This window comes from Ursus arctos, unplaced genomic scaffold, assembly GCF_023065955.2.
Source record: "Ursus arctos isolate Adak ecotype North America unplaced genomic scaffold, UrsArc2.0 scaffold_36, whole genome shotgun sequence".
Lineage (NCBI taxonomy): Eukaryota > Metazoa > Chordata > Mammalia > Carnivora > Ursidae > Ursus > Ursus arctos.
Genome location: NW_026623050.1, coordinates 17,910,816 through 17,925,065, shown reverse-complemented (window position 1 = coordinate 17,925,065; position 14,250 = coordinate 17,910,816). Strand labels below are relative to the sequence as shown.

Here is a 14,250-nt window from a genome sequence, read left to right as displayed (position 1 = left end):
CCCACTCCCCCTGCTGTGTTCCCTCTCTCGCTGGCTGTCTCTCTGTCACATAAATAAAATCTTTAAAAAAAAAAAAAAAGAAATTGAGACAGGGAGGACTGGAAGAGAGGACAATCTGAGCAATTAAGATGTTCAAGGAATAGCAGGTAGACTAACATGAATTGTGTAGGAGTTACTTAGGAATGAGGAAAATTAGGGTTTTGAATGTCACACCAAGGGGTTTGAGCTCCATTCACTTGATAGTGAGGCACCATTAAGAGTGTGGTCTGATTAAAAAGAACTTTTTGGAAGAATAATTTGGCAGTATTTTTTTTTTAAGTTTTATTTATTTAATCTCTACACCCCATGTGGGGCTTGAACTCACAACCCTGAGATCAATAGTCACACACTCCTCTAAGCCAGCCAGGTGCCCTTAACCGTATATTTCTGTTATTTAATTTCATTATAAACCAGCCAAGAATTATTATTGAGTATCTGGCAGTCTTAAAATCAGTTTATAGCTTTCAAAATTACATTATGACCTGATATCATAAAAATTACCTGACACTCATCTCTACTATTGGCTAATCTTTTTTCTTCTCCATGTTTTTTCCCTGTTGCCACCATTCTTTGTAATATTTGAGGTATTAGTGTTCCTTCTGTGAAAATTCTTGGGAATATTAACAATACTGACAGTGCCATAGCTATTGTTTTATGATACTCTTTTGTCAGAATAGTTAAATTGCACTAAAGCAGCTGTGTATTAGAACAAATAGGAGAAAAACAGGATAAAATTGGAAATTTTTCTCTCATTTCAGACATTTGCTGGCAGGAACGTCATAAACTCTGGGATTAGAGGCCTTTGTATCTTCCAACCACATGTGAACTATGGGAGTAAGGAGATCCCCCCAATACTGAATAAGCTTTCCTACCTGTGTTAAGGAGGGGATGGACATGTCTCTTCCCCGCCATCCAACCAAATAAACATTTTCACATCAAAGCTTCAAGAAAAAAATTTTTTTGGCCATAGGAGGGATTTGTTCAGTGTATTGTGGTAGAAAGAGCATAAAGCAGGAAATCTTAGATCCCATCATTCATAACTCCTTAAAAATTGTTTGTCTGAAACATGTGTTCTTAAGTTGGAATACTCATTCAGAAGTTGGGATAAGGAGTATACCTATGCCTTTGGGGAAATGTGTTAAAATCGTAGTAACTGTCAATTAAATGCTGGTTCTGGAGGCATGTTTCTACAGTCCAGCATATAACAGCGCTGACATGTGCTTTTTCTTGTAGCTTACATTGCATAGTTCAGGTATTTGCCAGGGAACTCTGAATAGCTAACAATGAAAAAAAAAAATCCTCAGGTTACATAGTGGTGCAGATTAAATTCCATTACCAAAAGCTCAGGACACTAAAATCCTTTTGTTATTCTGAAATTACTTTGAGAATCATGTTATTGCTAGAAATCAGAGTTGGAAAGGTCATTAGAAAGTGTGAGTCTCTTTTCATTTTTATAGTTAGGAAAACAAAAGCCAGAGAAAAAGAAGTAACCTGTCCAACGATGAAAGTAAAACTCAGATTTCCTGCTAGCCAGTGTAGTGTGTCTATACTTCTACCTCTAGCAAGAGAGCACAGCTGCGTCTAGGTTCTGCACCAGAAATGACATAATGATCAATCAGCCTTCCTCAAGGAACTTGGAAGAAACACAGGCTAGGTGATTATATTTTAACATTATTCTCCAAATAAAATATACCTACTTTTAGAAGAAAGTCAAATGGTAATAGACTCAATGAAAGGCCATATTTCATCCTTGAAACAAGATACTAGAAAGAAAAAGAATATAATGAAATTAGAAATTACAATGTAAAATTTAAAATCAAGAATTAGTAGTGTAAGCTTATTATTTAGAAATACAGAGAAAACTCTGTCTTTAATAAATTTTGTCATGAAAAACAGGGCTAGTTATAGTACTAAAGGGGCTATCATAATGATTAAGTGAAGTAATCCATGTAAAGTGCTCAGAATAGTATTTGATTCTGAAGAAATAATAAAATGTTACCTATTAATATATTAACATTTCTTTAATAAGATAAATACGTATTCTTTTTTTAAAAAAAGATTTATTTATTTGGGGGGGTGGTAGGTAGGGGCAGAGGGAGAGAGAATCATTAAGCAGACTCTGCACTGAGTGCAGAGCTGGACACAGGATTCAAACTCATGACCCTGAGGTCATGACCTGAGCGGAAACCGAGTTGGATGCTTTACCCACTGAGCCACCCAAGCACCCCAATAGGTACATATTGTAAGTGTTCTGAAGAGAATCTACAAAGGCTAGGAGGGTGACTAACCGAGGGCCGGGAAAAGCCCCTTTGGTTAGGATGATGAGGTAAGGCCTCTCTGAGAAAGTAAGGCAAGGATGTGAAGAAGCCAACTATGTAAGGATTGAGGGGAAGAACATTCCAGGCCAAGGGAGTAGTAGTATGTGCAAGGGTCTTGAATTTAGAACGCGCCTGGCATGCTTTAGAATCTGAAAGAACAGAACATATACCATAATTGGTGTTTCCTTCATTTGCTCACATTAGATAATCTCTTTCCCTAGAATATTTGTTCTCTGAGGGCTGGGACACATCTGACTTCTTCCCCCACATCTGTGACAGTGGTTGATTTGGAGTTGGTATTTATCAGACACTTGAAAAAACATTTAACTGCCTATGCATGTTTAATCACCATCAGTGCCTTGTGGGTTAGGACTTGATCTTTCTTTCTCCTTTCAGACAGAAGTATGCTAGGATGTAGTGAGTTGTACATGGTTAACTTTTTCAAAAGAGCATATGAAAAGCTGATACACAATTCTAAATTATTTCAAATATAAAATATAAATTTTATATTTTGACTTGCATCAGTGAGTTTCATGGAATAAGAAAATTCTCATTTAAAAAAATTGAGTTACCATTCTATATCTCTAACTGTACCATGAAGTTCATATTTTCTTGGGGAATGGGATGGAAATGCTACCTGGGATGGTCCTAGTTTACGCCTGTTACCTCTGTCCAATCCTATTTCATGATTGTCTTCTTTTATTCTAAATGTGTCATTGTTTAGACAAAGAATTTTATGGTCACCCTAATTATTAGCCATTTTGCTGTCCTACTAGCATACTCCATAACTCGTATTTCATTCTGTTTTAAAATAGCTTAAGTATAGCTTTAGGTAGACAATTTGCCCCAGCTGTGTTCTATAGGATATTGCATATAATATTTTATAATTTGTGTGGACTCTTGTGTAAGTCAAAGGATTGACAACATGGAATGCCTGTTTTGATTTAGTACAAGACACTTGGACTTTGTTTCAGAAATGCTTGATTTCTAAGATGTTTTTACCAAAATGCACCTATTTTGACAAAATGTTCTTTTTATTCAAAGTCATCTGAAATCTTATGAACAATGCCTTCTGTGATAAATATTAAATTAGTGGTTACATAACGTATCAGTAAAATAACTTAACATTTTTAGAATTTACTGTTAAATATAGTAGAACTTTAGACATTTGGATCCCTTTCCATCTTTTCTCTGAAACAAATACTCATGATGTACTGTGCTGGAAATGCAATGATGAGCAAGTACTAACATGGCCTCTGGAACTTGTCGTCTTTTCTGACTTTTTTTCTGAGTCAACAGACAAATCAAGACTGGAGGGTTACGCTGTGCTGTGTGGGGAGTAGGGGAAGTGGCCCAGAGGAAGAGCGTATCAGATGGCCTGCACAGATCTGTAGAACTCCTGCATTCCACTACCCTCTTCTATTTGTAGTAATCTCAAATATTTTTGGTTTGAACATAGGGTGTGTGTGTGTGTGTGTGTGTGTGTGTGTGTGTGTATTGGATATTCTGTTTTGGAGAATGAGGAATGGAAATTTATTTCTCTGTAATTGCAAGTTTCAGCTGAGGTGCTCAGTTCGTGAGGCCTTATTGATGTTGCCCTCTAGGCAATGCAGCTAGAACCTTCCTGGTCTAAAAGGCTAGAAACTATTGAGGGTAGTCAATGATAAGTACTTTCCACCAGCTTTCTGGGTGACGTCATTGTACAAACTAAAATAATGTTGAAAATGAAGAGCTTTGACCTCTTGACTATAGCATTTAAATGAGGAAAAAGAAAACTGTCTCCCTCTCCACAAAAAGGTATATGCAATAAGTTACAGGATTTGTACATTCTGTATCTTTAAAGATCACTAAGCATTTGTGTCTCTAGTAGTGTATTGTTACCCCTGGTAAAGAAGGGTTTATGGAACTGAGTTGTGAGCTGTGTGAATTTGGGTTGGAAATCTCTAGCAACTGCTTCTTTTTAAAACTCTATTCAGTAAAATAAAACTTAATATCAGCCTTTAATATGTGCTTTCAAAATCCATGTTGGTCGAATGTGGTAAGGTGGAACCAAACACCTATTTGGGGACATGGCAGGGAATGGTGGTAATTAGAGACAGTATCACATGAAGCAATGGCTTTAAATTTTTTTTGGTCAGCCCACAATTACAAAGACTCAAGTTGACATTGCTGCTCCATCCCAACGGTCTGTCCCCCTAACAAAAGTCATTACTTAGTCTTACTCGGTGGTGGTAACTGATCTTTTTACCCTGTTTTATTTTAAAAAGAAAGTGATAGTTCCAACCCCTTAAATTAATTTGACAGCACGTTTAATCCCACAGATTGTTTTAGCATTTAGAAGAACTAGAAAGACCTGAGTTCAAGTTCTGGTTTTGTCACCTGCTCTGTGTAATCTCGATCAAATTACCTAACTTCTCTAAGCTTCAGTTTCCTCATTGGTTGAAATTGAGGTAATGGAAGTATTCATTTCATAGGTTTGTTATAATGGTATAACTTGATTTTGTTATAATGGCACAAGGCACTTAAAAAGCACATAATTAATGGCTATTTTGATTGTCTCCAATGTTTGTAAGTTTAGGGGATTGGGAGCGATAATAATGGTGAGTCCTATTCAGAGGAAAATTAGTTCAGTTTCAGATATGTTAGCATTTGAGGTGTTACAGGTAGAGAGTTAGTCATATTATTTGGAAACAAGACTATATGAAATAGTCTGAAGTTAGCAAAGTTTTAAAAATGCAAGCAAACAGTGTATTAGAGCTTTGGGGACTTAACAACTGAGTCTTTCTTAAAGCTACATGAGGTTTATTTAATTCTATTATAGCTGTTTCACTTTACCAGCTTTCTGCTAACATTTTCCAAAGTTTAAAATGCAGATTCTGTCATTTGTATGAATATTGGCATACTTAGTAGAGGTAAAGACATGTAAGTGTGATAGGTAGTTATGGAAAACAAACAAACAAACATAGGACTTGGAATTAAACCTGGGTTAGGTGATTCAACTAGGTAATCCACCAGCTGCCTTAATCTTTATGGTTCAATTTCTCTATCTATAAAATATTCTTAGTCAATCTCACAAAGTTAGATTGTCAAAGGGACAAATAAGTATAAGAAAGATACATTAAATTCCATGGAAATACTTTTAGTAAAACATCGTTTTTAGCAGAATAATAAAATGCATGATGGCTCTAGATTTTAAGACTGAATCAAAGATACTGTTCTTCCTAATATAATAGCAGGAGATTAACAAATCCTAGAACTTGTCTTCAAAGAGGTATGGGTATAGGTAAAGAGCAACCCATGTGCACCTTGGCACATTGTTTATGTAATAATGATGGTATTAATTTATAAAGAGTACTATGGGATATTAAAATGAGTTCTTATACCTGATCTTGATACTTAGTAAGTCTGACTAGTGTGTGTACAAGATATTATTAGACAAAGTGTTTGTCCAGTAGCTTAGATTATAAATAACCCCTGTTCTAGCTCATTTTAAACAATGTAGTATGAATGATGCCAAAAAACAGGCTAGAACATTTTCTTCTCTCCAAGATCAGAGATTTTGTAAACAAGGCTCTGCTCCTGGAACTAATCTAGGTCATCATAAACCAAAATCTTTTGAAGGATGAGAAACCCAATTAAGTCTCTTAGGTACTTTTTAATATTTTAATTTTAAGAAATGTCTTAGCTCTTAAAAACACAGTATTTTTGGATTGCTGTTTGGCCACTTAGCTTATTTTTACCATTTCATAATGAATACAGATCACTGGGTAATCATCAGCAATAATGATGGCTAGAAATCTCTGTGTGAGTGGAAATTAATGTAACTTATTATGGCTTCATTTATCCCAATACTGACCTAACAGCATAGCATTTTGTTTTTGAATAGAAAGTGATCTAATGAGAAAAACCATATATTTCCTAATTTCCAAAACTGTTAAGAATGTTAAATTTTAGCTATTATTTAGTCTTCATTGCAAATTTGTTGAATTGTGAAATGTGTTGTTAAAGGTGATGTTATTTAAGAAACTTTAAAAATATCGATGTCATTAATCTTTAGTAGTGAGGATTTAAGTTTTATCTTTGTTATTAATATGGTATACTATTCATTAATAGTAACTGCCGCTTATTTGTGTGTGTATGTGTGTGTAAGTAAGCACATTTGCCCTTTACTATCATCCTGTAGACCTGATGTTTGCAAAGGAAAAGAGGAGACTTAAATTGCTTAAGAGCCGAGTACTGGGCTAGGTGATTTATAACTCTTAGAGAGATTATTATTACCGCTTTACAGATAAAGAAATAGACTCAGGTTAAATAATTTGATAGCACAGCTTATTAAGTAGAAAGATCTTGAACTCCTAGACTCTGGCTTTCCTCCATTTTGTCTTGCTGCTTTAAAGGATCATTCCAGTAATGAGGTTGATTTTTGTGCAAACATGTTTACACTGCTATCCCCTGGAAGACCACCAGAGAAGATGATACTCTGTTTGTGTAGAACAGTGCTGTTTTCAAAATAATTTTATCCTATCCTATTTGATCCTAACAACAAACCAATGTTGCAGGCAAAAAAGAAAAGAAAAAAGGATTTCAGGTAAGTACTTAATATTATAAAGCTGATTAAAGGTGGGGTTTAAAATAGGACCCAGATCTGTGGTTCCTGGTCAGTGTTCTTTTCTACTTCTTTTATTTTCTCTGGATTATGTATGTTATCTATGAATAAGAAGTAGTGAACTTTTACAGATTGAATCTTTTATATTTTCATGTAGTGATCACACTACAACTATGGCCTGGCTACCTGTTTAGCAGTCAAATCCTGTTTTCCTGTACTGTGATTAGTGTATCAATGACATATTTGAGGTGCAGTGGGGCTGTAATAGTGCTTATTGAATGAGTAATAAATGGAAAATGTTGAGATTTCTGTAATTAAGCTTTATTCTTATATAATGCCATATTTGCCTTATGGAAATGTATATAAGAAAGGAGTTGTTAAGGGCAGGAGAGCATTGGTTAAGAGCATGCATGTTTGATTCAGGAAGACCAAAACTTGAATCCTGGCTTTTCCCATTTGGTTCTACTGTACTTGGTCAAGTAGCAAACCAGTTTCCTCATCTTTGGGGATAATAACTGCCACACGGTCAGAGGAGATAGGTGTATAAAGAGACTAACACCGTGACTGGGCCATGGGCCTACCTACATAGAAGCTGTTAAATCATTACCTGTAAAGGGTTTTTTTTTTTTTTTCTTTCCTAGTAGCAGTATATCTTTTTGTTTAGAAAGTATCCAAGCTAGCTAGCATGATTATCTCTAAAGTATCTTAAAAGTAGATAGTTCCCAGTTATTTCTGCAAATGGAGGGCACAGATGATCTGAAACAGTTGATATTTGAGACTTTTCCATTTTATATTTAGAATATGTAGTGAGAAAAAACTCATGGAAGATCTCCTTTTTATTTCCTTAAATGAGGATAATATAAGTGTAATTTATATTTCTTGAGCTGTCCATTTGGAGAGCACAAATTTGACCATGCTATGTGAGTTGCATGGGGAAAAAGGGGGCTTTTCGTGGTTGGGTGTTGAGAATTGAGAACCAGGCACTAACATTTAGTATAGAATTTCATATTATTCAGATTCTTGACTTGTAGACTGTTGAGACCTACAAAGTAGATAACATGCCATTCTTTTATAGCATACCCATTTATAGCTTTGTGTACCAAGATAAACAAAAGCAGGGAAAGCAAGCATTCTTCGGAATTAAGTAAAGTGCCATTATGAAAGTTACTGGAAAACTGGCGGCACAGAAGAAATATTTCACTAAATCTCTTTGTTGGATTTTACTTTTTAAGGTGGCATGTCTCATGTACATTTTATTCATTTATAATTACATGTTTCAGACTAAATTTATTTTTTTTAAGCGGAGTGCAGAGGGAGAGGGAAAGAATATTATGCAAGTTCCACACTCAACAGAGAGCCGGATGCAATGCTCAATCTCCTGACCCTGAGATCATGACTGGAGCTGAAATCCATATTCGGTCGCTTCCCGGCCGAGCCCCCCCAGACGCCCCTGACTAAATCTAATTTTTATAAGTTCTCTTTGTATGTTAATCATAGTTTTAAATTATAGATAGAGGTTATCATTAGCTGTTAAAAGTTTGAGGATTATAACTGAAAGGACACATTCCAAAATAATATACAGATTGTATATTATTTTTTTCTTTTTTTGAGAGTGAAAGAGATTAATTTTGAATTACAAACTTATTCATCAAAAATTTTATTTCCTTTGACTTCTAGATGTATGACTTGAGTAAATAAACTTTTAGAGCTGATTTTCATATTTGAACAGTGCAGGTAATGATACTTGTTCTGTTTACCTCCCATGATTGTGAAATGAAATCAAATCAACTATTATTTGATGGGACATAAATCAGGCATGGTGCTAGGTTAGCAATAATGTAGACAAACAGTAGTTCTCTTTAAAGCACGTACAGGTGGTGGAGGAGAAGGTCATTCAACCAGTCATTTTGCAAATAATTATTTAATCTTCTGTGAACGACATACTAAGCAGGAGGTATAGGGAGCCTAAGGTAGTCTTGGATCAGGGAAAGCTATCCTGGTGAAGAGAAATTTAAGCTGAGACTTATCAGCTGGAGGCATTGTGGGAGACCACTCCTAGTAGAAGAGGAATAAGTAGTATTTGCAAAAACTAGTTTTGAAGAAGCTTAGGATCCTTAGTAACCAAAAGTTCAGTGTGGCTGACAGAGAGCACCATTTAGCCTTCACAGTAGCCCTGTGAGTTGACTCCATTTTACAGATAAGAAAACAGAAGCTCAGAGTAGTTTAGTAAATTGTATAAGGTATTATTGTTTGTAAATGGCAGTTTCAGGTTTTGAACCCAGGCTGGTTGGCCTGACTCCAAGCTAAATGTTCTCTCTACATGCCCTTCTTTCTCTGAGTTACTTACCTCACAGGCTTCTTGTGCTCCCAAACACACCTTCCCTCTGTTATTTCTCAGAGGGCTTAGCAGCTCTCCCTCTGGCTAATTGTGGAGCCAATGATTAGGTTCTTTCTTTACACTAAGGTAATAATGACATTTAACTCTTACAGGTTCTGTGCTTTGTACTCTGACTTGTATACTGTAAAACTCCAGGGATCCTAGAAGCTTTTTTCAGGGGCAGGCAGGAATCTTGTGGACTCTGGGGCTGATTTGAAACTGCAGTGTTGTTTGTGGCCTCTCATTTAAAAATAGCCTCATGTTGCTCATGGGGTGCCTTAATAGAGCCAACATTTCCATCAGCCTCTGCTCCCTACCCCCAAGACACTCCAGATAAACAAAGATCTGAGTAATAAACAGTGTGCTGCTCCTGTAGCCTCTGCCTACTCCCACAAACCTCTGTTGTATGGAAATCCTAAAGCCACCACTGATAATGCATTTTATTGGAAAAATGTAAATAAAAAGAGCTTAATTGCCTTAAAGGTTTAAAAAACACTATCCTAGTTTATGTGATGTTCAGGGGAAATACTTCCTAAAAGGGAATTTTTCTGATCCTTCGTATCTGTTTATCTCACCACCAGCATTAACTCCCCCAAAACATCTTTGTAAGTTGGGGAGGGATTTTTGTTGTTCTTAAGGCTTAGGAGATCGTGTAGACTGGTACATTGACACCCAGTACTTGAAACTTGAAGAAAATCTCCTATGCCTTCAATAGCTGCAGGTAATTTTCTGATAAAGAAAATAGATTCAGGTGAAAAGTCATTGTTTTATGTAAAAAGAGATATTTTAATGCAAATACGTATTTATTGTTGTGAGAGTTTGCTAAGAAACTATTTTCCCTTTTAAGGTCTTTTTCTAATCTGTTAACAACAATTTTTCTTACCCCATAAAGGCACTGCATAAATTTGAGGGGGTCTAATTTATGCCCTATCCCATTTTAACGAACAGGTTGTGCTTTTCTAGGAATTTGTGAAGTTTGTTGTAAAGTAGTTCTTTGTTCTAGGTAGATGGAGGTTGATGTTTTATCCTAATTGTCGGAAATGTTTCGATTTCTGTGTTTTCAGAGGGTTTCTCTTGGTAGAACCTGATTTACTTGAAATGTGAAATAATAAGCTGATTCCCTCCACCACTGCTTTGTCCTGTCTTCTGTGAAATACTGAAATAAACGTTTGCCTTATGAATTTCTCTCTTTTAAAAACATCCAGAGGCACACTTTTTAGGGGCTCATGCTAGAATCCTTTTGTCATTCTCGTTCCACTGTTCTTTCAAGTTGCCTAAACACAGCTGAGTTGGTAAGAGCAAAGACAACATGATAGTGCTGCCAAGTAGACAGGAAGCCGTAGTGGACCCAGCAAGCAGGGGCGGCTGAGCACACCCTTCATCCAATCAGCTGTGAGTGCTGTTGCTATGTGCGCTCGTACTCTGCTGCCTTTGTGGAAAATCTTACACAGAGGGAAGCGGAATCAGCACCCACCGCTGAACATTTGTTTTAACCACTGCAGACATCTGGATCCCTCAGTTACTGACTGTGTAGCTATTGACAGCCAGAAGGCAACTTCTTTTATACGAGGATTCCAGTATGGTTTTCAGTGGAAACAAAGGGCTTCACAGAGAAGGTGTGTAATGAAGTGTTTTTAACGGCTTTATTTTTAAACTTCCAATTTTCTGTAGCTGTTTACCAGTTGTGGTGTTTGCTTTGCATAGATTTTTTAATAAATAGGTCTAGAAAAATGATCTCACTTTGAAAAACCTTGAACTTAGGGAATTTTCTTTAGCTTCATATTTTCTTCGAACAGCCTTGCTTAAAAGATTATTAAAATGCTGCTCTGAACAATGAGTAGGAAGAAAAGAAACCAAGATACAATGTGCTCACTTTAATAGGGGGAAAATGTGATAAAAATGAGAATACAGGGAAGAGAATTGGGGTTAGCCAGAAGCATGAACTGTATTTGGGAGCAGGAGGTGTTTTTTAAAAAATAAAAGCTGCTAAGGAGAATGTATGTAAAAGAAGTTACATATTTTTAACTGAATTCATTGTTTCTGAATTTGACAGATTATCAGAATTTAGCTTAGTGAGAATTTCGGCATAGTTTAGGAAATTGAGGTGCTATCTTTTTATAAAGAATTTCTGAAGAATCTACCTCAAATTATACAATCTTGTGATTATTTTGATCCATTGACTAGTTCTATGCAGTTCAGATAAAGGATGGTTAGTATAATCCAACCGCAAAGTCGGTGTCGTGTTCTGTTCTGTTAAATGTCCAAATGGAAAGTGGAAAAATGGTGCTAAAGACAACCTAGGACAAATGGTGAAGATGGTATTGTAAAATTAGGGTAAGCCTCTAAAAGGTAATAATCTATCATCTGTCTTACCTCATGCTGCAAATATAGCAAAATCTTATTAAATTAAACCTCACTAATTAAATATTGGTAATAATTGAACAGAATATGCGTTACGATTTGGTTTTATGGGACCTGGAAAAACCAGTTCATCTGACTGATTGATTATGCGAAAGGTTTAAAATATCTTAAACAAAAGTTTTTTACATATTCTCGTATAGAGTTGACATAGTTTAATGTTTCTTTTAAATGAAAGCAGAACAGAAGACTAATAGCATATTGCCCATTTATGAACAGTTTTTTTTTGCTTATTCATTTTCACCTGGTTGTGTAACTGGCTGCTTTTTAGTTCACTCAGTGATTTATGTCTGATGAATAAAATGAGTATAATATGAATTTAAAATTGATATTAGAGCTTTATTTCTCATTTCTATAGGGATTTGTTTTGTTGTTGTTCTTTTCGAGAAGTACCTGTCATTAAGTAGGCTTAGCAGTCAATGTTAGCATAATTTGATAAGTGAGGAGAGATATTTCTTTTCTTTGGAAAGAACTCAAAATACATCTCATGCTTTGGTGCCCATCACTGATCATTTTTATTTTTATTTATTTATTTTTTAAATGTTTTTTTATTATATTATGTTAGTCACCATACAGTACATCCCCGGTTTCCGATGTAAAGTTCGATGATTCATTAGTTGTGTATAACACCCAGTGCACCATGCAATACGTGCCCTCCTTACTACCCATCACCGGTCTATCCCATTCCCCCACCCCCTCCCCTCTGAGGCCCTCAGTTTGTTTCTCATCGTCCATAGTCTCTCATGGTTCATTCCCCCTTCTGATTACCCCCCCTCTTTATCCCTTTCTTCCCTTACCGATCTTCCTAGTTCCTATGTTCCATAGATGAGAGAAATCATATGATAATTGTCTTTCTCTGCTTGACTTATTTCACTTAGCATTATCTCCTCTAGTGCCATCCACACTGATCATTTTTAATGATACATATGTTTGTGTTAAGTTAAAGCCTTCAAAAAATAGATGCAAGTTTATAAAATAAATTGCCCATAAACATTAAAGTATTTCATATGAACCTGCATTTTGCATTTCTTAGTTTTTTCGGTTTGTTGGGTATACCCCAAAACTTGAACTTGATAGGAGTTATCATAAAAATTGTAGCATAATAGGGGCACCTGGCTGCCTCAGTTGGAAGAGGATGTGACTCTTGATCTCAGGGTCATGAGTTCGAGCCCCATGTTGGGTATAGCAATTACTTAAATAAAAAGAAAAATTATAGCAAAATAAAGAAAGCTATCATATTCTTTGGACTTGATGGCCTCCAATGTGAAGTACTCATGTGCAAAAGAATATCTGTGAGGAGCCAGGGGTTGGGAGGCAGAGGATGATAGGAGGACCCAAGTCCATTAAATATAACTCTAACCATATAGAAGCTATTCTAGTCATTCCCATTTTCTTGAGCTATTCTCATCAATCACTAATTTTATTTTTTAATATAGAACCACAAAAACTGAGTTTTGCTTGAATTGATTTGCTACTTTTTTCTCTTGTTTCATTTCTTGAGAATTAATTAATAGACTTCCCAGGAGCGGGCTGGTTTCATTCATATGCTGCAGAAGATAAAGGAACGTGATATTGGCAAGAAAGTGGGGTCTACTGCTGTGTTACACAAAAACTTTGCCATTGCGAGGCAGGAGGAATAGCCTTGGCAGAATCTCGGATTTTATTCTTGGGCTCAGTACCTAAAGATGTTTTTTATACTGGAACATTTGAAAGTTTCTGTCCAGTATCAAAACCTCAGGATAATAACTGATGTTTATAGTCTGGTCAAATATAGTAACATTGCTAGCATAGATCAGCTTTTCAAATTCATCTGTTATTTGACAATACAATTTTTATTGTCTTATTCTATGTCACATCTTTAAATTGGCTATACTTTTATGTACTCGTAAAGTAGAAAAATAGTTCAGTTCTTGAAAATAGTGGTTTCTTTTTTGTCTTGGCCACTTACTAATATTATCAGACTAATATTTATCAGATAATGATTGATATAACTGCTTTTATTTTAAATAAATTTGTTTCTCTTTATTTTGAAATCACCAGGCAATAATATGCAATGTCTCATATACAGTTCAAAAAAATTCTGTAACTTAAAACCTCAGGAAGGGGTGACAATCTGAGTTTTTCTTTTTTCTCCAGGTCTCATATGAAATCTTTTTTTTTAAATCACTCCTACTTCAAATATTATCCCAAATGTTTGATTCCTATATGTGTGCTTAAGTGCTATATGATACAATTTTGTTTGTTTTTTCCCTGTTTCTTTATTTTGTTTTGTTTTGTTGGTTTTTTTACCCCCTCTTTCTTGAAGAAATTCCATTACTTGTTCATATTCTGAATCAGAAAGGCTTGATTGTCATAGGTGAGCAGGGAAGTTTAGTCTTGACAAATTTCTGTCAGGCATTTTCATTTAGCATCATGCTGTTGCATACACTGTATTGCTTTGGAAGACTATGGTAAATCTTATTATTTTTTTAATCTTCAGATCTTGCTATATC

The 14,250-nt window shown here is 35.5% G+C and overlaps 1 protein-coding gene across 14 annotated transcripts in view; it reads left to right on the top strand.

Moving 5' to 3' along the window:
• The window catches only part of ATOSA (atos homolog A), a 116,540-nt gene that overhangs the window by 40,728 nt on the left and 61,562 nt on the right, over window positions 1-14,250 (top strand). For 4 of the 14 annotated variants that reach the window (XR_008957140.1, XM_048219314.2, XM_057306343.1 and 1 more), the window contains exon 3: window positions 798-10,956. The exons of the other annotated variants lie outside the window; for them this stretch is intronic. Coding sequence is in view for 3 of the 4 variants with exons in the window: in XM_048219314.2 (XP_048075271.1) it covers window positions 10,920-10,956 (37 nt within the window). In the remaining variant the exon portion in view is untranslated. The remainder of the gene's footprint in view (window positions 1-797; window positions 10,957-14,250) is intronic. 14 annotated transcript variants of the gene reach the window in all.